Source organism: Oryctolagus cuniculus, chromosome 11 (genome assembly GCF_964237555.1).
Source record: "Oryctolagus cuniculus chromosome 11, mOryCun1.1, whole genome shotgun sequence".
Taxonomy (NCBI): domain Eukaryota; kingdom Metazoa; phylum Chordata; class Mammalia; order Lagomorpha; family Leporidae; genus Oryctolagus; species Oryctolagus cuniculus.
This window is the reverse complement of record NC_091442.1, coordinates 106,739,881-106,766,660: the sequence shown is the minus strand read 5'-3', so window position 1 is coordinate 106,766,660 and position 26,780 is coordinate 106,739,881. Positions and strand designations below refer to the sequence as shown.

The 26,780-nt window shown below is 45.8% G+C and overlaps 1 protein-coding gene across 1 annotated transcript in view; it reads left to right on the top strand.

Annotated features, from left to right (window-relative positions):
- The window catches only part of LOC100355689 (putative tetratricopeptide repeat protein 41), a 91,849-nt gene that overhangs the window by 1,406 nt on the left and 63,663 nt on the right, over window positions 1-26,780 (top strand). The window contains 3 exon segments of the mRNA XM_017342068.3: window positions 10,795-11,818; window positions 17,037-17,217; window positions 20,447-20,661. Of these exon segments, the coding sequence (XP_017197557.2) occupies window positions 11,023-11,818; window positions 17,037-17,217; window positions 20,447-20,661 (1,192 nt within the window). The 5' untranslated portion in view covers window positions 10,795-11,022.

The following is a 26,780-nucleotide window of genomic DNA, read 5'->3' as shown; positions in this document are numbered from 1 at the left end:
TAATTCAGGGACTGTGGAGGACCTGCTGTGCGGGAAGGATCGTGCTGGGTGCTGGGAACACTGGCGTGAGCGTTGTGTGTAGTCTTGTGTTCCTGTGAAGCTTGAGCAGGTGTTACCCCTGGAGCTGCAGCTGCACACAGGTGTTCTACTTGAACTGGGGTCAGGATGTGAAGGCAGGATTGAACAGGAGAACCAGGGAAGTTTCTGGGTTGGTGGAAATGCCCTTGATCTTCATGTTGTAGTGGTTAAAACTCATCAGGTTGTATACTTAGAAAGGGCGAGTTTTGTTATTTTTAAATTAGACCCCAGGCTGGCGCCTTGGCGCAGCAGTTTAAAGCCGCTGCCTGCTGTCCCAGCTGCTGCACTTCCCATCCAACTCTCTGCTACGGCCTGGGAAAGCAGTAGAGGATGGCCAGAGTCCTTGGGCCCCTGCACCCATGTGGGAGACCCAGAAGATGCTCCTGGCTTCAGATTGGCCCTGCTCTGGCCGTTGTGGTCGTTGGGTGAGTGAACCAGCCGATGGAGGACCTCTCTCTCTCTCTCTCTTTCTCTGTAACTTTCAGATCAATAAATTTAAAAAATTAGACACCAGTTAAAACTAACAACTGTTACTCTAAACAGCAAAATGCTGAAACCCGTTTCAGTAAGAACAAGGAGCCAGGGATGCCCACTGTGTCAGTACTGTGCCACACGCTTGAGCAGGGTCCAACAAGAAGACCAGAACATGAAGTGTGTGGCACAAATTAGAGAAGTTCTCCACGAAATCCCTTCATGGCAAAATCTCTTCTTACCCATGACCTGATTTTATATCCCAGAAACCCAAGACTCTACTTGTAAAACAAATGTGCACAATGAATACGAGAATCTGGTAGTCTTGCTGTAATCTTGCTTAAAAAATGTAGAAATGTGAGAAAAAAAACTTAATTTCATTTGTTTTGGAGGCAAAAATCATAAAATAGGAATAAGCTTAAAAGACATAGCTCCAACATGAAGAAACTATAAAATGTTGAAGAATATAAATCAAACGTGGGTCAGATTCCATACCCTATGTATAGTCTATTGCTGTGTAACAGAGTACACCCACATTTAGCAACTCAAAGTGATAAAGGTTTATAATCGCACAAGGTATCCATAGGTCAGGAATGCAGGAGCGCTTAGCTCGGTTGTTTTGGCTGAGGTTCTCATGCACTTGCGGTCAAGCTGTTGGCCAAGGCAGACAGCATCTGGTGGCAGGACTGGGGCTGGCAGATCAGCTTCCTCCAGGGCTCATCTGAGCAGATGTGGGCCAGACCCTTGGTTCCTCACCATGCAGACCTCTCTGTAGGGCTACCCAAGTGTGCTCACAGCGGCAGCTGGCTTCATCGGGAGTGAGTGAGCCAAGGCAGAGAACGGCTCGCAAGCCACAGTGACTCATAATGAATCTCAGGTATCACGCACTCTCATGTCAGCAGTAACCCTATTTGGTAAGAGAGGATTTTGCAAGGATTTGAGTACCAGCTGTCAGAGGCCACTGGGCCCGTTTGGAGGTCAGCTGCCACCATACCCTAGTGGCAAGGGAAGCTGGGAAAGTTTCACAAGGCGTTTTCAGCTTCTGGCACAAGAGGTGGGCCCTGAATAATACAGTGGGGATTTTCCCAGATGCTATGCATTAAAAAGAATGAAAATACTCACTACGTACTGATATTCAACTATACAAACAAGTCAGTGAAGCGGAAGAGAAAATCCAAAAATGGGTCATTTCCAGTGGATGCATAGAATGATGTTTCAATTCAGAGGGGGAATGGATAGTTTATTTAATAAATGATGCTCGCCTGTGATGGTTCTCCGTCTCTAGCAAAATGAAGTGGAACTCCTATCTTGTGCCATATAAAACAATGAATTCCAGCTTGGAAGAAAATGAGAGGACCTGCACACAGTAGAGGTGGGAGAGACCTGCTTATGAAGATGGAGCACCCAGGAAATCTAACAGAAAGCCTAGAATTAACTTTGAATTTAGAAAATGATTTCCTGGCTGGCACCGGGGCTCACTAGGCTAATCCTCCACCTAGCGGCGCCGGCACACTGGGTTCTAGTCCCGGTCAGGGCGCCGGATTCTGTCCTGGTTGCCCTTCATCCAGGCCAGCTCTCTGCTGTGGACAGGGAGTGCAGTGGAGGATGGCCCAAGTGCTTGGGCCCTGCATCCCATGGGAGACCAGGATAAGTACCTGGCTCCTGCCATCGGATCAGCGCGGTACGCCGGCCGCAGCACGCCAGCTGCGGTGGCCATTGGAGGGTGAACCAACAGCAAGGGAAGACCTTTCTCTCTGTCTCTCTCACTGTCCACTCTGCCTGTCAAAAAAAAAAAAAAAAAAAAAAGATTTCCTGCCTCTGTTCCTCTGCCAATAAAATCTCTGGGTGTGCTGACTCTCTCACAAGCAATCAGAAACCTTCAACCTGTCATAAAGTAAATTCACCCATAGTCTTGGAGTTGCCATTTTATCCTATTAATTAAACACAAAAATCTCCCCAGAGGCTGCCTTAGAAAAATAGCTCAGTTTAAAAATAGCTATCCAATTGTCCCCTGTGGGCTTTGAACCGTAGCAGAGCACAAAGGAAACAGAATTTCAAATACAGGCTTGTTAAATTTCAAATTGTGGTAAATTGGATATCATGAATGACCTGATTAGCCATATTGATGGTAATTTCTGTTGGGGATTTACAAATATTTATTTTCATTTTATTTGAAAGGCAGAGAGAGTCAGAGGTCTTCCATTTGCTGCTTCACACCCCAAATGCCCTCTGTAGCCAGGGCTGGGCCAGACTGAAGCAAGGAGCCTGGAACTCAGTCCAGATCTCTCATGTGGGTGGCAGGGACTCAAGCTCTTCAGCCATCACCTGCTGCCTCCCGGCTGCTGGTTATGGACTGGAGGAGCCAGAATTCAAACCCTGAGTTCCGTCTGTGATTTAACTGCTGCACCAAGTGTGTGCCCTTGTGTGTGGCATTTTAGAGCTGGAAAGAATCTTGGAAATCATGTAGTTCCACAATGCCTGTTTCAGTTTTAAATTATATTGGTCATTTCCATGGTTAAAAAAATCAATTGATATAGAAAAGTGTAAAGTAAAGGTATGATTTGTAGGCTTCCTCTTCCCTACTGTTCCCATTCTCTAGGGTTTATCACTGATACGGGTCTCTTATGCATCCTTCCAGAAATTTGTGTGTATGTGTGTGTGTGTGTACACTTGTGTATGTACATGTATGTATATAATTTTTTAAAATATTTGACAGGTAGAGTTATAGACAGTGAGACAGAGACAGACAGAAAGGTCTTCCTTCCGTTGGTTCACTCCCAAATGGCCACTACAGCCTGTGCGCTGTGCCGATCCGAAACCAGGAACTAGGTGCTTCTTCCTGGTCTCTCATGCGGGCGCAGGGAGCACTTGGAGCACTTGGGCCATCCTCCACTACCCTGGGCAACGGCAGAGAGCTGGACTGGAAGCGGAGAACCCAGAGCCCATATGGGATGCTGGTGCCGCAGGCAGAGGATTAAGCAAGTGAGCCACAGCACCGGCCCCTGTATATGTGTAATTTTTAAAAGATGTAGAACAATAGATACTAGCTTATTCCATTTACCTAGATCTTAGATGTCTTGTTCCTTTTATCCATTCCCCTATTCAGTGGGCATTTGGATGGTGTCCAGTTTGCTTCTCTCATACCCAGTGCTGCTGGGAAAGTTCTAATACATACAGATTTTTATATTTGTATAAGTTTATCTGGATGATAAATTTTTAGTTTTGGAATAGATCAAAGAGTATGTGCATTCAGATTTTCATGGCCATTTGCTTCTGTAAAAGAGGTTATGACAGTTTATTCGCACTTCTCAAAGCCTGCCCTATCCTTTTTGCAAAGCTTAGAAAAATTGGAGTTTAGAAAAATTAAATGAGTTCTGGGAGTTGGTTATATAATGGCAGAACAAACTGGACCTTGTATTTAAGAAATTTGCATTGCTCTAATGGTAACATACTTCTTGGTTACTTACCTTAGAATTTTCACGTTTATTCTGTTTGTGTTTTTTCAAAAAGTTTTATTTATTTGCTTTAAAGAGTTGCAGAGAGAGACAGAGACAGAGATATCTTCCATCCTCTGGTTCATTCCCCAGATAGCCACAATGGCCAGGACTGGGCCAGGCTGAAGCCAGGAGCTTCTTCTGTGTCTCACACATGGATAGTAGAGACTCACACTCTCGGGCCATCTTCCATTACTTTTCTCAGGCCATTAGCAGGGAGCTGGATCAGACTTGGAGCAGTGGGGACTTGAACCAGCGCCCGTATGGGATGCTGGTGTTGCAGGCAGTGGCTTCACCTGCAGCGCCACAACACTGGCCGCTGCTTTTATTTTTTTTTTTTAAACTGTCTTTATTTTTTTTTTTTAATTTTTGACAGGCAGAGTGGACAGTGAGAGAGAGAGACAGAGAGAGAAAGGTCTTCCTTTGCCGTTGGTTCACCCTCCAATGGCCGCCGCTGCAGCCGGCGCACCGCGCTGATCCGATGGCAGAAGCCAGGATCCAGGTGCTTTTCCTGGTCTCCCATGGGGTGCAGGGCCCAAGCACCTGGGCCATCCTCCACTACACTCCCTGGCCATAGCAGAGAGCTGGCCTGGAAGAGGGGCAACCAGGACAGAATCCGGCGCCCTGACCGGGACTAGAACCCGGTGTGCCGGCGCCGCAAGGTGGAGGATTAGCCTATTGAGCCACGGCGCCGGCAAACTGTCTTTATTTTTTAAAATGTTAATTTATTCATATTTTTATGTACTTGAAGGACAGAAAGATGTCTTCCATCTCTGGTTCTCTCTCATAATGGCTGAAACAGCTGGGGTTGAGCCAAGCGGAAGCCAGGAGCCAGGAAGTCCACTGTGGTCTCCACATGGCTGGCTGGGACTCAGTACTTGCCTTCCAGGTGTGTTTGCAGAAAGCAGGACTGGCCGTAGAGGCACAGGTGGACTCCATCCCAGGTCCACTGATATGGGCTGCAGACATCCCAAGAGGCAGCTTAATCTATTGTGCCACAGTGCCCATGCCTGAAAGTTTTTTTTTTTTTAAAACAAAAGTCATCTTAATGATTTCAAAGCCAGAAATGTTTATTGTAGAAACTTTAGAAATGGAAAAAAGCTCAAGAAGAAAATTAAAATAATTTCTTCCCACGTGGGTGCAGGGGCCCAAGCACTTGGGCTGCCTTCTGCTGCTTTCCTAGACACATTAGCAAGGAACCAGATCAGAGGTGGAGCAGCCAGGAATCGAACCGTCACCCATATGAGATGCCAGTATCGCAGGCAGGAGCTTAGCCTACTACGCCAGAGTGCCGGCCCCAGTCAACCTAAATTTTAAGCATAGGAAACTTTAAAAGTAAGAAGAAATACAGCCTAAAGCTGCCAGGGGTAAAATTGCTAACAAAAGATGGCATGGCCTTTGGGAAGTAGCATGTGAGTTGGCATGTGGATATATAGACATTCCTGAGCCGTAAAATACTGAGAGCAGTTTCTGAGGGAGGCCAGAAGCAGCTTTCACCAGTTAATAGATGTACTTTGTAACTTTAAATTATAAAGTACAGTGATAAAAACAGTGATACTGTTGAGGCTGCTTTATCATAAACTGTGAAATCAAACATTCGCAGTAGAGGGAATGTTAGCATTAGCACCAACAATAATATGAATAGCAAACATTTACTAAGCACTTAGTTTGTAGCTTGCAGATTCTGAAATATAAATTAAACAGTGATAACCTAAGAAAGATGTTGGGAAGGGTATTTTTAAAATGTTTTTAATTTTCACTTTTTATTACTTTTTAATAGATGTAATATGATTGTAGGTGCAATTCTAAGAACATGATATTCCCTCCTTCCTTCCCTCCCTCTCTTTCCCTCTCACTATCTTTCCTCCTCCCTCCTCCCTCCTCCCTCCCTCCCTCTTTCCCTCTTTCCCTCTCTCTCTCTCTTTCTCTCTTACTTTCTTACTTTCTTTCGTTTTTGAGATAACATATTTTAAATTCACATTACAGGGGCCGGCATTGTGGTGTAGCAGGTAGGGCCATTACCTGCAATGCAGGCATCCCATATGGGCACTGGTTCGAGTCCCGGCTGCTCCACTTCTGACCCAGCTCTCTGCTATGGCCTGGGAAAGCAGTAGAAGATGGCCTGGACACTTGGGCCCCTGCACCTGCATGGGAGACATGGAAGAAGCTTCTGGCTCCTCGCTTTGGATCAGTGCAACTCTGGCCATTGTGGGCATCTGGGGAATGAACCAACGGATGGAAGACCTTTCTCTCTCTCTCTCTCTGTCTCTGCCTTTCTAACTCTACCTTTCAAATAAATTAAAAAAAAAAAAACCTTAAAAAAAGAAATCAGATTAAAAAAATAAATTCACATTACAATAAAAAGGCTAAATACTTCATTGAATAAGAAGCTTAACAAGTAAAAAGCAAAAAGACTCTAGTTTAGTGATAATATAGGCAATGGCTATAAACAACAATTAAATGGAAAAATGACCATTTAATCCATATATACAGTAAATTTTAAAGTAATAACATTATTAAAAGTATAGTAGTGTAACTTTTTAAAAAAGATTTATTGTTTTGAAAGGCAAAGTTACAGAGAGGCAGAGGCAGAGAGAGAGAGAAGTCATTCCAGCCAGGAGCTTCTTCCAAGTCTCCCATGTGGGACCCAAGGACTTGGGTCATCTTCTACTGCTTTCCCAGGCCATAGCAGAGAGCTGGATTGAAAGTGGAGCAGCCAGGACTCGACCCGGGACTCATATGGGATGCCAGCACTGCAAGTGGCAGCTTTACCTGCTACACCACAGTACTGGCCCCAGTAGTATAACATTCTTAATCCTTGGTTTCACAAAGGTATAAAACAAAGTTTTACAAAACTATATTTACAGCAGTACTGATACATACAGACATTTCTTTATTTTTCTTTTTGTTTGTTTCTTAAACTTTAGCTCCCACATATCAGGGAGAGCATGCGGTATTTGTCTTTCTGTGTCTGGCTTATTTCATCAAACATGATGTCCTCCAGTTACATCCACTTTGCTGCAAATGATAGAATTCCATTCTTTTTTATGGCCGAATAATATGCCATTGTGTATATATACCATATTTTGTTTATCCATTCATCTGATGACGGACACCTTGCTTGATTCCAAATTTTGGTTGTTGTTGTGAACAGTGCCACTTTAAACATGGTAGTATAAGTATCTCTTTGATCCATTGTATTCAAGTCTTTTGGGAACATACCCAGTAGTGAGATTGCTGGATCATATGGCAAGTCTATTTCTTTCTCTTTTTTTTAAGATTTATTTATTTATTTATTTGAAAGTCAGAGTTAGACAGAGAGAGACAGAGAAGCAGAGAGGCAGAGAGAGAGAGAAAAAGAGAGAGAAAAAGAGAGAGAGAGAGAGAGAGGTCTTCCATCTGCTGGTTCACTCTTCAATTGGCCACAATGGCTGGAGCTGTGCTGATCTGAAGCCAGGAGCCAGGAGCTTCTTCTGGGTCTCCCACATGGGTGCAGGGGACCAAGGACTTGGGCCATCTTCTGCTGCTTTCCCAGGCCACAGCAGAGAGCTAGATAGGAAATGGAGCAGCTGGGACTTGAACTGGCGCCCATATGGAAGCAGCTTTACATGCTACACCACAGTGCCAGCCCTGGCAAGTCTATTTCTAGTTTTAAGAAATCTCCATACTGTTTTCCATAGTGACTGCACTAATTTACATTCTCATCAAGAGTGTCTAAGTGCTCATCTTTGTCCACATTCTCACCAGCATTTGTTACTCTCTGTGTTTTAGATTTTAGCCATTCTGACAGGGTTGAGGTGATGTCTCATTGTGATTTTCATTTCTCCAATGGCTAGTGATGTTGAGCATTTTTTCATATATTTGTTGGCCATTTGTATTTCTTCTTTAGATAACTCTCATTTTGTTACTTAGGGTTTTTTTTTAATAGGTTTATTTTATTTATTTGAAATACAGAGTTACAGAGAGAAGGGGAGAGGGAGGAGGAGAGGCAGAGGGGGAGGGGGAGAGAGAGAGAGAGAGAGAGAGCGAGCGAGCATCACCTATCTTCTGGCTCACTCCCCAAATGGCTGCAATGGCTGGAGCTGAGCCAATCTGAAGCCAGGAGCCAGGAGCTTCTTCCGGGTCTCCCATGTGGGTGCAGGGGCCCAAGGACTTGGGCCATCTTCCTCTGCTTTCCCAGACACATTAGCAGGGAGCTGGATGGGAAGTGGAGTGGCTGGGACTTGAACTGGCACCCTTATGGGATGCTGGCTTTGCAGGCCAGGACTTTAACCCCCTGTGCCAGCCCCATATTGAGGTTTTTAAGTTGCTGATACATTTGGGATATTAATCCTTTGTCAGATAGGTGTTTTGCAAATATTTTTTCCCATTCTGTTGTATCCTTCTTCACTCTATTGGTCATTTCCTTTGCTGTACACAAGCTTCTGAGTTTGATATAGTCCCATTTATTTAGTTTTGGTTTTGTTGTCTGTACTATGGGGTTCTTGTCCAAGAAGTTTTCCCCTGCACCAGTGTCTTGGAGTGTTTCCCCTATATTTTCTTCCATCAACTTCATAGTCTCAGGTCTTAAATTCAGGTCTCTGATCCATGCATCTAACTTCATTCTTCTACATATATACATCCAGTTTTGCCAGCACCATTTGTTAAAGAGACTATCCTAATTCCACTGTATGTTCTGAGTACTTTTGTCAAAAGTCAGTTGAGGGGCCGGTGCTTTGGTGTAGCAGGTAAAGCCACTGCCTGCAGTGCCGGCATCCCATATGGACACTGGTTCAAGTCCCGGCTGCTCCACTTCTGATCCAGCTCTCTGCTGTGGCCTGGGAAAGCAGTAGAAGATAAACTCAAGTGCCTGGGCCCCTGCACCTGTGTGGGAGACACAGAAGAAACTCCTGGCTCGTAGTTTCGGATTGGTACAGCTTCAGCCATTGTGGCCATCTGGGGAGTGAACCAGCAGATGGAAGACCTCTCTCTCTCTCTCTCTGCCTCTGCCTTGCTGCAACTCTGCCTTTCAAATAAATAAATAAATAAATCTTTTTAAAAAAGAGTCAATTGTGTGTTTGTATGTGGATTAATTTCTGAGCTGTCTATTCTGTTTCATTGACATATGTATTGGTTTTTATGCCAATACCAAGCTGTTTTAGTTACTATAGTTTTGTAGTGTGCTTTGAAGATAGGTATTGTAATGCCTCCAGCTTGATTTTTCTTATTGAGGATGACTTTGGCTATTCAGGGTCTTTTGTGATTCCATATGAATTTTAGGATTGCTTTCTCTAATTTGTAAAGAATATCATTGGTATTTTGATAGATTGGATTGAATCTGTAGATTGCTTTAGGTAATATAGACATTTTAGTGATATTGATTTTTCTGATCCATGAATGAGGAATATCACCATTTTTTGTGTTTTTGATGATTTCTTTCAGTAATGTTGGATAATTTTAATTGTAGAGATCTTTCAGTTCTTTGGTTACATTTATTCCTAAACACTTGATTTTTTTGTGGCTATTGTGAATGCGGTTTCTTTCTTGATTTCTCTTTCTGTGAGCTCATCATTAGGATACAAAAAGCCTACTGTGTTTTGTGTGTTTATTTTGTACCTGCAACTTTACTGAATTAGTTTATCAATTCTAGCAGCTTTTTGTTGGAGTGTTTAGGTTTTTCCATGTACAACATCATGTCATCTGCAAACATGGATAATTTGACTTTCTCAGTGTTGTATAATCTCACCATTTTAAGACAGTCGATATTTTCTTTCCTTTTTTTTTTATCTTTAAATGTTGTCTTCTTGATATAGAGTGTTAGAGTGGCATTGCAACATGCATGTGTGTAGTCATACTGACCTGGGTTTAGATCTTGGCTCTCCTCTTAGTAGCTACATGATTGTGGACCCGTTGCTTATCTTGTCTGAACTTTTGTTTCTTCATCTACAAAGTAGGCTGATATTTTTACCTGTCATAGGATTATTAGAACATTCAATGCAATAGAGTTAATAGTTTTTAAAAAGTATTGCATTGTAACATTGTTGTCAGGTGAAGGTGATAAAAAATGAATCAAATATACTTTATAACCCGATAGTTATATTTCTCCACAATTGAAAGCAACAGACATAAACAACAAAGAAACATTTTGTATGGAAATTAGTTGCATCCAGGAAAAGCTCATGAAAGTAGGTAGTTTTTATAATGTTTCTTCCTGAGCTCTTGCAGGCATAGCTATGTCATTGTTGGAGGGTATTTTCCATTAGCTCAGTGGAATTAAATTTCCAGCCTGTGTAGATAAATGGAACGTTCTATGAGCCTGCGTACTTTAAGATTAAAAAGTATCACTGAACTCAGGTTCTTAGATCCTGACTTGCTTGTCTGTCAGCTTCCAGCAGTGTTCCTGGTCTTCTGCCCTTAGATAATTTGATTTGTTCCCCCTGTCTTGACCAACCCTCTACCTATTTTCATTCCTGCTTCTGGTCCCAGTTTTGTGAGTCTTCCCTTGCTTGTTAGATTCCTGCATTTTTTGGACTTGTGTGCCTTTTTGCACTGTCAGTAAGTCCCCTTGCATAATTTCCAAATTCTTAGGGTGCAGATGTGGTGGTTGGCTGAAGGAGCCCTGGGGAGGTGGAGTGGGCAGCGGGGCTGGGAGAGGGGAGGGCCTTGCATCCAGTGCCTACTCTCCTGTGGTTCTCAGTAGTTCGCAAAGGCTTAGAGCAGGGGCGACAAGGACTGCCTGTTAGCCTAAAATAACGCCTGTTTTCTTTTTCAGTCTCGACTTAAAGCTACATTATTTTTAAACTCTGGTCTGTTCATTGGCTGACATCTCTCACCCTCAAATGTCAACAGGAAAGAAACAGTTTTGGGGAAAGATGTCCATCTGCTTCTGCTCATAGCCAACACAGCCAGCCAAAGCGCTTCAAAACTGTGGAGGTCAGTGGCTGCCCCCTGATGAAAACTGTTACCTTCCGACCACGATGTCTTCCCTGAGCAAAGTGAAATGAGCCAGAAGGCAAGCGAGAATGCACCCAGCCGTCCCCAATTCATCTCAAAGCCCCCGAAACCCATCCGGCCATACATCTGCTCGGCTCTGCATGATTTTCAGGAAGAGAGAGACTTTTTGGCCAACAACATCTTCCCTCAGCTTCATGAACTTTGCAGTTCCCGGGGCACATATTTCAAAGCAGTGGATCTGAGATGGTCGACACTGAAGGCCCACAGGTCCTCACCCGCCAGCCTGCGCAGGCAGCACGCCTGTCTCCATGCCCAACAGCTGAAGCTGTGCCTCGACTCCGTGAGCAGCTGCTTGCCCTTTTTCATCTGCCTGCTGGGCCACACCTACGGAGACTTCCTCTCTAAGCACTCAGCTTTCCTGTTCTCCAAAGATGTCGGCTTGTCACGGTTATCCAACAAAGAACAAAATCTCTACGTTGCGGCCCAAAACGGCTATCCCTGGGTCCTGGAGTGCCACGACTGCAGCCTGATGGAGTTTGAGATCATCCAAGCAGCATTTCTGAATCCGTCCCCATTCCAGTATTTTTACTTTAGGACTCAAGACACCCTGCCCAAGGCCTCAGCCAAGGAGAACGAGGAGCAGGTGCAGCAGCCGTCCTCGGACCCTCGGATCCCCAGGGAGGAGAAACTGAAGATTGGAAAGCTGAAGGCCACGATTATGAGCAAAGGGCTCCCGGTCAGATTCTATGCCGGTCTCCAGGAGCTGGGGGAGCTGGTTCTCAAGGACTGGTCACTTGTGATAGAAAAACTGTGCCCAGCCACTTTACTGATGGATAATATAGGTTAGCAAACATAGAGACAGCTAAGTCTAGCGGCAGCAGAAGGTTAATTTTTAAAAATGATTTATTTATTTATTTGAAAGGTGAAATGACAGAGGTATCTTCCTTCTGTTGGTTCGCTTCTCAATTGGCTGCAACAGCCAGGGCTGGGCCAGGTCAAAGCCAGCAGCCAGGACCTCCATCCAGGTCTCCCATATAGGTGACAGGGGCCCAAGCACTTGGGCCATCTGCTGCTGCTTTCCCAGGCGCATTAGCAGGAAGCTTGATTGGAAGCAGAGCAGCTGGGACTTGAACCAGCACTCCTAAATGACACATGGGCGTTGCAAGTGGCAGCTTAACCCACTGCACCACAACACTGGCCCCAAGGTTAATATTTTTTATGAGTATGTCTTCATTGTGAATGGAGTTTTTAAGTGATTGGAAATACTCCTTACGCATTTAAATTATTCCCATATTCCTGTAACCTGTGCTTTTCCGTTTTGAAGATTTTGGAAACTGAAAATAGGAGCAAATAATGGGTCATGGAAGATTATTTAGGAAGTTAAGGAGTTCGGAGAAGAGCCAAAATAATATCTGATGGTTAACATGTAGGTCCAGGACAGCGATTCTCAACTAGGATGAATTGTGTCCCCTCTGCCAGAGGGACATTTGCCGTGTCTCACGGCAGCTTTGGTTGTCACACTGGGGTGAGCTACTGGTGTCGAGTGGGTAGAGGCCAGGGATACCACTGAACATCCTAGAGTGTACAGTCCAGCCTCCCAGAGTATAGCATTATCCAGCCCAAATGTCAATAATACCAAGGTTGAGAAACCCTGAGCTGAAGGGGAGAGAACTTTACTAATTGTTTGGTACTTTATATATATTGTCACCTTTGATCTTCAAGGCTGAGCCCTACAAGATACCTACTGCAACTCTGATTTTGCAGAGGGACAAATGAAAGCTACTATAGTAGCAGTTAAATGACTTACCAGTGTCATATAACTAGTGAGGGGCCAATCCAGGATTTGAACCCAGGTCCCCATGACTAAAATCCATGGCTGTTTGCCCTAACCTTTACTACTCACAGTGTAACCCCTGGGCTGGCAACCTTAGTATCACCTGGGAGCTTACTCAAAATGCAGGCTCTGAGCCCCATTCCTAGTCTACTGAATTAAAAATTGCATTTTAACAAGGTGACCAGGTGCATGCATGTTAAAGTTTGAAAAGCACTACCTGACAGCATATTGCTGCTAAGTGAAAAGATTATTTGAAAATGATGCCTTGTGGACATGTACCAGATTGAAAAGGGAAGCACATTGGCTGGCACTGTGGCTCACTTGGCTAATCCTCCGCCTGTGGCGCTGGCACCCTGGGTTCTAGTCCCGGTTGGGGCGCCGGATTCTGTCCCGATTGCTCCTCTTCCAGGCCAGCTCTCTGCTGTGGCCCGGGAGTGCAGTGGAGGATGGCCCAAGTGCTTGGGCCCTGCACCCACATGGGAGACCAGGAGGAAGCACCTGGCTCCTGGCTTCGCATCGGCACAGCTCCTGGCTTCACATCGGCGTAGCGGCCATTAGGGGGGTGAACCAACGGAAAAAGAAGCCCTTTCTCTCTGTCTCTCTCACTAACTCTGCCTGTCCAAAAAAAAAAAAAAAGAAAAAAAAAGAAAAAAAAAAAAAAAAAGAAAACAAAACGGAAGAGCACTGTCAAAGTATGTTAGAGATTCTTCACCTAGACAGATGTCACTGGGGACCTATGGTGCCTCTCAGATGGCATGAAATTAGAATGTTTGGGCTGGTGTTGTGGTACAGTGGGATAAGCCACAGTCTGCAGTGCCAACATCCTGTATGGATGCTGGTTTGAGTCCTGGTTGCTCCACTTCCAATCCAACTTCCTGCTAATGCACCTGGCAAAACAGCAGAGGATGGCCCAAATGCTTGGGCCCCTGCACCCATGTGGGAGACCTGAAAGACACTCCTGGCTCCTGACTTTGGCTTGGCGCAGCTCTGTTCATTGCGGGTATTTGAGAAGTGAACCAGAGGATGGAAGATCTTAGTCACTCCTCTCTCTCTCTGTAACTCTGCCTTTCGAATAAATAAATCTTTTTTTAAAAAAAATTAGGGCCGGCGCCACGGCTCAATAGGCTAATCCTCCACCTAGCAGCGCTGGCACACCAGGTTCTAGTCCCGGTCGGGGCACCGGATTCTGTCCCGGTTGCCCCTCTTCCAGGCCAGCTCTCTGCTGTGGCCTGGGAAGGCAGTGGAGGATGGCCCAAGTGCTTGGGCCCTGCACCCCATGGGAGACCAGGAGAAGCACCTGGCTCCTGCCTTCGGATCAGCGTGGTGTGCCAGCCGCAGTGCGCCAGCCATGGTGGGCATTGGAGGGTGAACCAACGGCAAAAGGAAGACCTTTGTCTCTCTCACTATCCACTCTGCCTGTCAAAGAAATTAGAATGGGTGCCGGGTTCTAGTCCCGGTTGCTCCTCTTCCAGTCCAGCTCTGTGATGTGGCCCGGGAGGGCAGTGGAGGGTGGCCCTGTACTCACATGGGAGACCAGGAAGAAGCACCTGGCTCCTGGCTTTGGATGGGTGCAGCGCCAGCCATAGCAGCCATTTGGGGAGTGAACCAATGGAAGGAAGACCTTTCTCTCTGTCTCTCTCTCTCTCTCTCTCTCTCTCTCTCGCTGTCTATAACTCTACCTGTCAAATTAAAAAAAAAAGAAATTAAAATGTTTATATGCACATGTATGTTGTAGGGGATGGGGGTGGGAAGGTGACCTCTATCTTTGGTCAGATGCTTAGACGGTTTAATGGGCCAAACAAGGTTGTGGATTGTTAATGTAAGAGGGTATTTAATGTGAAGATACAAAATAGTGGCAAGTGGTACATGATCCAATATTTTCAAGGAGCAGATGGGTTGGTGGTGAACCAGCGTGTAGACCCACCTTTGAGTCTTTGGAACAAAGAGTTGGGGTGGTGGTGAAAACCCACTTTTGCTGTTCAAAGAAAATTCTCCCTAAAAACCAAATTGTCCTGGACCCTGGGAAAATATATTGTTACCAGTCACAGCTCAAATGGGCTTCAAGAACAAGGGAAGTTATAACTTACACAGCTGCAAAGCCCAGGACCAGGTCTGGTTCAGCTCAGGCTTCATCCAGTGGCTCACATGATGTTACCAGGCTCTGGTTTTTCATTATTTCTCAGCTTCTCTTTGCTGCCCTGATGCTGGATCAACTCCTTGGCTCCTCCCTCATGGAAGGAGGTTGACAGTAGCAGCTCCAGGTTCAAGTTGAGCAGAAATGGCCCAAAGCCCTAGAACTGAGCCTGTCTGTCTCTGATTAGCTTGACTTGGGCCAGGTGCTTGTATCTGACTCAGTCACTGGTGCTGAGAGAGGGTGATGCTCTGATTGGCTAATCCTGAGTCATATGCCGGCTGTGCAGCCAGAGGTGGGATCAGACTCGCTGGAACAGCATTCACTGAGCACTGCAGTGGGTGGACCCCAAACGATGACCTAAGGCTCTATTGCTGAAACTGTGGTAGGGTGAGGCAGTCAAGTAAATATCCCAAATATTGGTTACAGCCTTGGGGTTTTAGAATCTGACAGACATGTCCTCAGATGCTCGATTTTTCCAGGTCTCAGTGAGAAAATTATTTAATATTGGGAATCCTTAGTTTCTCCTATAAAATAGATTGACATTAATCACCTTGAACATAGTAATAATGTTAAATACTCCAAAACAATGCCTGGCACAACTCGGGCACAGAGCAATAGCTAAAGAGAATGAAAAGTAAAAATGGGTCCTGAGATAACATGTGTTTGGTTAGAGTCTGAAGTGTGGCCAATATTCGTTAACAAATCACATTCTGAATTGTACCAGTTGATTAATATTCATTAGGATGTTCAAGAATCAAGTCTTTTTGTGTATTTGGTTTTGGATCAACTTGGTTCTCCATAATGTTCTCCCTAGCATTTGATTTTGAATATTATTGAAAGGTAAGCTTATTTTAGACTTTATTCTTTAGTGTATATATGTAAACTAAATATCTGAATTATAAGGTACAAAATGGATGGATTATAAAAAACTCTTTAGAAGAAACTACTGAATTGCTTTTCTTTTGGATTTTACATACCCTTTGATCCCCTGATACCTTCAGAATCTCATAGTCTATAGTGAGGGTAGTGGGAGGCCATTTGGGAAGCTGGTAGTTATTGTAAGGCAATGTAGAGCTACCAGTTTGTGCTCTTAAGCCTTAGAAATACTTAGGAGTATTTGAATATATCTGAGATATATTCCTTGAATATATCTGAGATTAGTGGATAAGGTTCAAGTTTAGCTCAGGGGACCTGTCATCCTACAAGTTCATCCCAAATTTTATCTAAGATCTTGAAGCTTGAAGCTGATGTTGGCCATGCTGTAGTTCTTCCAGGTCTATTGTAGTCCAAACGTGAACCATGGGGCAGCCTAGTTACCTACAGAAGTACAAGGTCTATCCTGTACCTTGGGAACTTATCAGGCTAACACAGCTGATGTGTGTGTGTGTGTGTGTGTTTTGTCTGTATATATTGATACCAGTCTCTACTTACTTTTCCCCTATTCCCCTCCAAACAAACCAAGGAGATGTAGTTATCTCCAGAGACAAGAGGGCATTTTGGCAGTCTAGAACACCCTGAACTTAATTAGGTAACAAGATTGGAATTGCAGTAAATTGAAACCAGCAGGAACCTCAGAGATCACCCAATTGCCTAGCCTTCCCTTTTATTTTACCAGGGTTTAAGAGACTTGCCTAATGGCAGAACTGTAACCATGCTGATGGGTGTCATAGTATTAAGGCATCTTATTAAAATTATACTCCACTCCCTCAACCTCAGTCATGCATAGACTTACACACATACCCTACAAGATTGAACTAGATAACTTCATACTTAGCTAGCAATTTGAAAAGATGACAAAATATATGTAGCAGGTCTAATATTTTTGCCTTTGTCATTCTGAGGTCATGAAATAACTTGGAATCCCAAGCAGGAATCTATGTACAAGTAGCATGAAGGAGGTTAAATTGTTTGCTTACAGTTTTCTTTCATGAACATACAGATGGCTGTGATATGTGGCCCCAACAATAGTGAGAAGGTAATATAAATACAGAGAGGCAGATGCCATCCTGGGCATTTATAATAACCATGTACAATGGAAAATGTGGAACTACAAATCTAAGATGCTAAAATGTATCTTTTTTTGACTGTAAAGACTACAAGCACAGCTTTGAACGTTTCTATCATGAAGAGTTCATCGAGAAGTGTAAGGCAACGGTTGCTGTTTCCAAGGAGCCAAAGAAGACCTTTGAAATCTTGGAAAAATTTGCCTTGAAGGATATGGACCTTGATTTAAAAAATTCAGCAGCAGGTTCCAGTTCAGACCCGGTCTTCAGGTAAGATATTAAGCAACCTCAAACCTTTTCATGGACTCAAGCGAAACAGCTTGACGGGTAAACCAGATTCCCCCAATTTGCAATGTGTTCCCCTCACTTTCTCTCTTCTCTGCCCATTCCTTCCTATAAAAGAGAACCCCTAAAAGCTACCCCTGGGTTGAAATTTCCTGATTAGATATCATTCTGCATTGGAAGATTTTCTGGTATTTCACATACTTTCTTCCAGTGTCCTCACAAGATCAAATAAACTCCTGAGGAGGGGTTTCGGCGGCGGCGGTGGCGGTGGCGGGGGTGGGGGTGGGGGGGCTTCTTTTTTCTCCCTTGCATCAAAGTTGGGCTACATAATTTCTGAGAATGTTGGAGTGACTTTAATGAGAAGAAATTAGGTTAAGAAATAGAAATGGGGGCTGGCACCGTGGCGCAGTAGGTTAATCTTCCACCTGCGGCGAGGCATCCCATATGGGAACCAGTTCTCGTCTTGGTTGTTCCACTTCCAATCCAGCTCTCTGCTGTGGCCTGAGAAAGCAGTAGATGTCCCAAGTCCTTGGGCCCCTGCACCCGCATGGGAGACCGGGAAGAAGCACCTGGCTCCTGGCTTCGGATCGGTGCAGCTCTGGCAGTTGCAGCCCTTGGAGAGTGAACCAACGGAAAGAAGACCTTTCTCTCTGTCTCTCTCTCTCTCACTGTCTGTAACTCTATCTCTCAAATAAATAAATAAATCTTTAAAAAAAATAGAAATGATGCATCATCATCATCATCATCATGTTGTATAGTTTACCAAGAGTCTCCATGTACATTGTCAGATCATTGTTAATTATGTTCAGATATTCAGCCAGTGCCTGTTAAAGTGATGTGGCCTGCATTATTATTTGTATTTGTGCGTAAGGGTCTGTGGGTTCCTAGAGCCACAAGAATGTTGGTAGCCATGTGCATGAGGGGACTGCAATAGAGAGTGATGAGCCTGGGGCAATGGTGCCAGCCACTGTGGCCTCCACGGAGCTCGTGCTACGGACACAGGTAACACATGGAGATAGGTCAGCTGTGTAGTGTGCTAGAGGACTTCAAGTGCTGTGGGCAGAATGAAACACTAAAAAGGAACAGGCCATCTGGCAGGGCGAGGGAAGCCCTCCCTCAGAAGGTGGCGTTTGGACAACCGCTGGAAACAGGTGAGGAGGAAGCTCTGCAGATATGCACTGGAGGAGCACTGCACACAGAGGCAGTCACAGGCAGAGGCCCGGGAGCCCGAGAGAGCAAGGAGGGCAGTCAAGCCAAGGGGAGAGAGGGGGAAGGGAATGGATGGCCTTGTCTGGCCTCACATGGTCACTCTAGGGACATGGGCTTTTACTAGTTTTCAGCAGAGTGATCCCCTACCTAGATGACATTTCTCTTCTTAATTTTTAATTAATTTTCATTTTATTTTAAAGGAAGGCAGACAGATCTGTCTGTGTTTGAGTCTTCACGTGTGCATTATCAGCAAGCTGGATTGCAAGTGGAGGAGCTGAGACTTGAACCACTCTGATGTGGTGTGTGGGTGTCCCCAGTGGTGACTTGGTCACTGCACGGAGCACCTTCCCTTGCATGACGTATTTTCATAGACTCACTCTGGCTGCTTAGCTGAGGATAGACTGAAAGAGGGCAAATACGGAAGAAGAGTACAAAACCAAATCCAGCCATTCTAATTTGCTGGTGAAATAAAGACAGAAAATTTGATTTTAAATTCATATTAATGGAGATGGAATTTTATTTTTTATTTTTTATTTTTTAATATTATTTTTTTTTTTATTTTTTATTTTTTGACAGGCAGAGTGGACAGTGAGAGAGAGAGACAGAGAGAGAAAGGTCTTCCCTTGCCGTTGGTTCACCCTCCAATGGCCGCCGCGGCCAGCGCGCTGCGGCCGGCACACCGCGCTGATCCGATGGCAGGAGCCAGGAGCCAGGTGCTTTTCCTGGTCTCCCATGGGGTGCAGGGCCCAAGCACCTGGGCCATCCTCCACTGCACTCCCTGGCCACAGCAGAGGGCTGGCCTGGAAGAGGGGCAACCGGGACAGAATCCGGCGCCCCGACCGGGACTAGAACCCGGTGTGCCGGCGCCGCTAGGCGGAGGATTAGCCTAGTGAGCCGCGGCGCCGGCCTTTATTTTTTATTTTTTGACAGGCAGAGTGGACAGTGAGAGAGAGAGACAGAGAGAAAGGTCTTCCTTTGCCGTTGGTTCACCCTCCAATGGCTGCCGCGGCTGGCATGCTGCGGCCGGCAGAGATGGAATTTTTATGAAATAATGCTTATTTAGTGACCCTGCTGTAGGGCTTTTATTTTAATGAATTTTCAGGCTCATGTTATTGCTTTGGTAAATCTGAATGTCAGACTTAATTCATTCACTCAACAATTTAGGGTCAGGTGCTGTGCTAGTCCCTAAATATACAGCAGTGAATAAGATAAGTCTGAGAACTCCTCCCTGTTATACTTATGTCAATGAAAAAAATCACTAGACATGTATATATTGAGTCACAACTGTAGGGCACAAAGCTAGAGTCTGTATGTGTTGATGTTCATGGTCCTGAGAGTCCCCTGCATATCCATTCACTTTTCACCAAAACATAAAAATAAAGCAGCAATACAGGTTACACTGCCCCCTTGCCAGTAGAAAAAACCGTATTTATGCAGTACTGCCAGCCAGCACATCCTGGCTGAGGAGCAGGCTACTTCTCAGCAAGTCTACCAATTATGGGAATTTGGTTGAATTTCTAATTTTGAGGCCATCAGGATTGGTGGGGATTCTTGACATGTAAATGTTCTAATTTTTTATTCTCTTCCAAAGTGATGTTGCACCAGGGGCCAGGGTGGTGATGGTGATGGTAACCTGAGGAAGGATTGGGCAGCTCAGATAAGAGGGCAGTGGACCTGCCTGGGAGAGTTTCCCTCCCCGTGCCTTGCACCCTTGATGTGGCCCTACGTTCATGTTGGACAACCCCAGGATCGGTGTAGCTGGATGGGGCTCTCAGGCTGCTGTCTGTCTCTGTTAATTTCACAGACAACAAAACGAAAGCCCAGAGGGTGGATGACTTCTTTGAAAACAGTTGAAGCCAAAGTTGAAACCGGAACTTCCTGTCTCTAGAGACATAATGTATATGGGAAAATGGCCTCCTCTGCCTCTGTCTTTCCCTTTCTCCTCCCTCCCTTGCCCCCTTTTGGGTAAATATTCTTGATTACATTCTACTGCTTTATTTTTCAGGCTGAATTATCTTCCAACATACAAGTCTATTTTGCTCTTGTCTGGAGAACGTGGTTGCGGGAAATCCACTCTGCTTGCCAGCTGGGTGGATTATTTCAAAAAGAAACATCCAGGCCTGTTGCTGATCCCGCATTTTGTGGGAAGCACCTGTGAAAGCAGTGACATCATGACCGTGATCCACTACTTCATCTCGGAGTTGCAGCACAAGAACTACGGTAACTGTGTCATACGCTTACATCGTTCAGAGCACACCTGGTGAGCTAGAAATGAGTGTTTCTCTCTGCTGATGCGGCTACAAAGTGCTTCAAATAATTCATAGGATGTTGGATTAAAAGCTGTTTACTTTCTTGTAGAAAAATTTTGAAATTCAGGCATCTGTGGGATATTCCACAAGCTTATGAAAAAATGTATTATGAACAAACTGTGCCGTCAGAACACTCCAGGCAAAGGGAACAGCTAAGTAATACGAGTACAGCTCCTAAGCTGGACACAGAGTTGAATGAATTAGAAAGGGAAATGTGGCCAGGGTAACCGTACAGGGTGCACTGCAGAGGGGACTGACCAGATGAAGCCGGAAGTAAAGGTGAGGCTATTTTAGATCACGGCCAGGATGGTAGGTGTGGATTTAAGAGTACTGGGAAAACAGTGGAGAGTTTTGGGTAGTGGAATGGCATGATTTGGCTGATATTTTAAAAAGATCAATATAAGGCTTGCACTGTGATATAGCGGTTAAAGCCACTGCCTGTGGTGCCAGCATCCCAAATGGGCACTGGTTTGAGTCCTGGCTGTTCTATTTCCAATACAGCTCTCTGCTATGGCCTGGGAAGCAGAAGAAGATGGCCCAAGTCTTTGGGTCCCTGCACCCACAAGGGAGAGAAGAAGCAGCTCCCAGCTCCTGGCTTGGTCCTGGCCCAGCCCTGCCTGTTGTGGCCATTTGGGGAGTGAACCAGAAGTTGGAAGACCTCTTTCTCTGCCACTGCCTTTGTAACTCTGCCTTTCAAATAATAAATCAATCTTTAAAAAAGATGAATATTAGTCTGATGTGTGGAAAGTGGAGGGGAGGAGGAAGCATGGAGGCTAAGGCAGCAGTCCAGGCGGTGGCGTGGAGAAGAGCAGCAGAGAGGCTCTGGGTGGGTTGAGAATCTGCTGAGGAATTGAATGTGAAGGCTGAAGGACGGGGAGGAATCAAGACAACTCCCAGCTTTTGGTTTTTGCAAACAAGATGGGTGTTGAAGACTGTTGACTGAGATGGGACAGCTTCAGCGGAGCTGGGAAGGGGCAGCAGGTTTAAGGGAAATCAAGGTTTTAGCTTTGGCTGTGAGACATTTAAGATGCAAGGAGTTCCAGTGAGTGACAAGTGTGTGTGGGATCCACATTGTGTCTAATTTTGTTCCAGGAGCAGCTGACCCTTGCATTCAGACAGCATGCCACACCTCCTACTCACTGTGTGACCTTGGGCCAGTGATTTTAACTCTCTGTAGCTCAATCTTCCTATTTGTAAAATCTGGATAATCAGAAATGTGCCTTACAGGTAGTTGAGTGGACTAAGATAAAGTACGCAAGATGGAGGCACTTAGCTCATGTTTGGTGTACAGTGAGCACTGATAACCATCAGCTCTGCTGTTTGCCATGTGTGTCAGATCTTGCTGGCTCTGGGGAGTTCATCTGTTCTCACGCAGGGGCACACAGCCGTATGTGCTCTGGGTCTGGAATGAATATGTGGGTGTCCTTGGGTGAGTGTGTTGGGGGGGATCTGTAATATCTCTGAATGAAGGGAAGGGTATTGGAGTTTGTGTGTGTGTGGTATATCCATGAATAAATTGGGGTGCTTGTGTGTGCACAGGTTTCCTATGGTGGCATTGCTGAGGGCATAGAAACTGGGTAATATCAAAATCTGTGGAAGCAGGTGTATTGCAACTAATCCTATTCTGGCACATCCCAAAGGTGTTCATTGTGGCAAACTCAGTTGCACATGTCTAATTATGATTTTATTCCCAAAGTGAGTTGTTATTTTAAATGAGTGTTTTTGAGTACAGAAAGTTCCTAATAAAACAGCTATTTTTCAAATAGATCTTTGTGTGTGTGTGTGTGTGTGTGTGTGTGTGTTTTGACAGGCAGAGTGGACAGTGAGAGAGAGAGACAGAGAGAAAGGTCTTCCTTTTGCCGTTGGTTCACCCTCCAGTGGCCGCCGTGGCCGGTGCGCTGCAGCCGGCGCACCGCGCTGATCTGATGGCAGGAGCTAGGTGCTTCTCCTGGTCTCCCATGGGGTGCAGGGCCCAAGCACTTGGGCCATCCTCCACTACACTCCCGGGCCATAGCAGAGAGCTGGCCTGGAAGAGGGGCAACCGGGACAGAATCCAGCGCCCCGACCGGGACTAGAACCTGGTGTGCCAGCGCCGCAAGGCAGAGGATTGGCCTAGTGAGCCGCGGCACCAGCCTTCAAATAGATCTTTTTAAAAAATTATTATTGTTATTATTTATTTGAGAGGCAGTGAGACAGAGAACAATCTCCCACTGGCTGGTTCACTCCCTAAATGTCCTCAACAGCCAGGGCTGGGCCAGGCTGAAGCTGACAGCCTGAAGCTGGAAGCTGGAAACTCAATCTGGTTTTGCCAGGCAGGTGGCAGGGACCCAACTACCTGCTGCCTCCCAGGGTGCCTGTTAGCAGGAAGCTGGAATCAGAAGCAGAGCCATTCTGATAGGGGATATGGGTGTTTCAACCAGGCTATTAACTGCCAGGGTGAACGTCCACCCCAAATACACAGATTTTTTTTTTTTTTAAAGATTCATTTATTTGAAAGTCAGAGTTACAGAGAGAGGCAGAGAGAGATCTTCCATCTGCTGGTTCAGTCCTCAAATGGCTGCAATGACTGGAGTTGGGCCGGTCTAAAGCCAGGAGCTTCCTCTGGGTCTTCCACGTGGTTGCAGGGGCCCAAGCACTTGGGCCATCTTCTGCTGCTTTCCCAGGCACATTAGCAGAGAGCTGGATCAGAAGTGAAGCAGCTGGGACTCAAACTAGTTTTGCAGACAGCGACTTTACCTGCTATCCACAGAGCAGGTTCCCACACACAGATCTTCAGGCTGCCGATAGTAGCATGAATTTGGGAACAGACTGTGAGTACTTGATCCCTTCTAGGAAGAGTACCCCTCCTTGTTAATGTGGGGGCCAAGGAGAAGGGCTGCGGTTCTGAACTTGGACTATAACTCTGGCTCTTCACTAACGGTGTGATCTTAGACAGTTTACTTAAGCTCTTTGGCCCCCTCCCCCCCTTTTTTTAATCTTGTAGTATTTTTTTAAAAGATTTATTTATTTATTTTAAAGGCAGAGGGACACAGAGAGATGGAGAGACAGAAAGAGACCTTCCATCTGCTGGTTCGCTCCCCAGATAGCTGCAACAGTTGGGGCTGGGCTGGGCCAGGCCAAAGTCAGGAGCCTGGAACTCCATCCAGGTCTCCCATGTGGGTGGCAGGGTGGGCTCCAATTTTTCATCTGTAAAATGAAGATGGGGTAACAGCACCTCCCTTGCGAGGCTGAGTCTTAAAATACAGTCATGTAAAAAAACTTCAAACAGTATCACACAATTGCTGTCATTGTTGTTGCTGTTTATTATTGTTGCTGTGTTATTCCTGGCAGAACTGGAGAAGGAAGCAGGAGTGGCAGGCTGCTTGGAGAAACCACTCTTGTTAGGAAGAAGAAGGGAAGGAAGATTTGTGAGCATGGGGCGTCCACAGCTGCTGCCTGGGCTCTAGGGCTGGGTTTCACCAGGGTCAGGTGGGTGTGGGCGGAGGAACGGAGCTGCTGCCCAGAACACAGCGAGCCTGAGAGCCAGGGGCCTGGAGCAGAGTCAGCTGCTTTGCAGAGAGCATTTGCTGGCAGCTGTCTCAGCTGTCTCTGCCTACAGCTCCGTCGTGGGCTGTGAACAGGGGGCCCTTCCTGTCCCAGACCACAACTCTTGGGTGAGGCTCACATTTCTGCTCCTCTATCCTCCACCCTTGCTTGGCACAGGATAATGGGATCTTAGGAACAAGAACTGCCTGTGGCCAGCTCTCCCAGCCCCCACACCTTGTGGGCAGCTGTGGCAGGTCCTGCAGAAGGTCAGAGTTGCTAGCTTTCTTATTGACATGTTTCCTGCATGGTACTGCATGGAACCTGCTGGCAGCCCTGGATAACAAAGCGTTCTTGTGGCGACTTGCTGAGTACCAGGCACCACTGTGCTAAAGGGCTTATCAGCATCTCCTTTACTACACCCAAAGACACATCTGTGCCATTATCCTGCAGATGAGATGCCTGGTTGAGGCTCAGAATCGCAGGACCAACATCAGGGAGTCAAACAAGGTGCCTCTTCCTCATGTCTGCCTTATCTTGCATCTTTGGGCCAACAGAGCAAAGTTTCACTCCTGACTGATTTCCCTCAGGCTCTGCTCCCAGCATCAGGTGTCAGGAGAGTCTGTGCAGGTTGGTGGTGGGCAGAAATCCTTGGTGGAGTTTGTGCATGGGTCATGTGACTTCTCAGCCTCATTTCTTTGCCTTTTGCTACACTGTATGGTAACCTTGGAGCAAACCAGTGTCTTCCAGACATCCCTGTCTATGTCCCTTCAATCCCCTTCTCTTTTATTTTCTTTTTAAGATTTATTTATTTATCTGAAAGTCAGAGTTACACAGAGAGAGGAGAGGCAGAGAGAGAGAGAGAGAGGTCTTCCATCCGCTGGTTCACTCCCCAGATGGCCGCAACGGCTGGAGCTGAGCCAATCCAAAGCCAGGAGCCAGGAGCTTCTTCCAGGTCTCCCACACGGGTGCAGGGGTCCAAGGACTTGGGCCATCTTCTACTGCTTTTGCAGGCCAAAGCAGAGAGCTGGATTGGAAGAGGAGCAGCTGGGACTAGAACTGGTGCCCATATGGGATGCCTGCACTTCAGGCCAGGGCGTTAACCCACTGTGCCACTGCACAGGCCCCAGTCCCCTTCTCTTGAAACACCTGTCCCTTTGCTCAGGTCAATGAAATCCTTCTCCCCCTTAAGGCCCCACCCAAAGGTCACCCCTCTGTAAGAGGGGCTGATGGGGTCTCTCTCTTACTCCCCCCAGCTTTGAATGGGCAGGAGGCCAGTATAGTCCTGGTCCCATTACGTCTCCCTCCAGAAACTGAAACTGTGCTCCTGAGTGCTCCAGGTGACTTAGTGATGATCCTGTCATCATGTGAGTCCTGTGAGCCCCATGGTCATGCCTAGTTTATGAACCATTGTCGGACCCAGTTCCTGGCACAGGACAGAAGGTTCTCAATCAGTGTTGAATGATGAGATGCAACATTTATTTTTTTTAAATTTTATTTATTTATTTTTTGACAGGTAGAGTGGACAGTGAGAGAGAGACAGAGAGAAAGGTCTTCCTTTTGCCATTGGTTCACCCTCCAATGGCTGCCACGGCCAGCGTGCTGCGGCTGGCACATTGCGCTGATCCGAAGCCAGGAGCCAGGTACTTATCCTGGTCTCCCATGGGGTGCAGGGCCCAAGCACTTGGGCCATCCTCCACTGCACTCCTGGGCCATAGCAGAGAGCGGCCTGGAAGAGGAGCAACTGGGACAGAATCTGGTGCCCCGACTGGGACTAGAACCCGGTGAGCCGGCGGCGCCACATGCAGAGGATTAGCCTAGTGAGCCGCGGCGCCGGCCGAGATGCAACATTTCTAAAAAGTAACAGGGTTAGTCAGTAGCTAGATCATTAAGTGCATGTTTAAACACTTGAGATGTGACCACTTAAATAACCCATGGGCCATTGTCGTTTAGTAGAGACAGGTTGCTGCAGCCAGAATAGAGGGGCATGTTTAGGATAATTTTCCACTGCTAGTCATGCTGACTTTATCTTCAATATCATTTTGAGAAAAAAATTATAGTAACTCAAAATGTGATTTTAAAGCACTGAACACACACGAGTGCTTTCCTTTGTATACAAAAATATAAATCTAGGGGTGAGTGGGTGGTACAGCGGTTGGGACACCTGCATCTATATCAGTGCCAGTTTGTGTGTGTTTCATTAAGATTTATTTATTTGAAAGAGTGAATGAGTGAGAGATGTCTTCCATCTACAGCCTTACTCCCAAAATTTAATCAGTAGTTGGAAGTTCTCTCTCTCTTTCTGTATCTCTCTGCCTTTCAAGTAAAATGTAAATCACTAAAATAAATAACTAAATACAATTTTTAAAAGATAGAAATCAGTGAGCATCATCCTCGAGATGCTTGTCTATTTATTGCCTAGGATTCACTCTGGGACTGTCAGTAGTGGTGTGATGCTTTACCATCAGCCAGCCAGCGTGTACCTCCTGAGGTTCAGTCATATCCGCT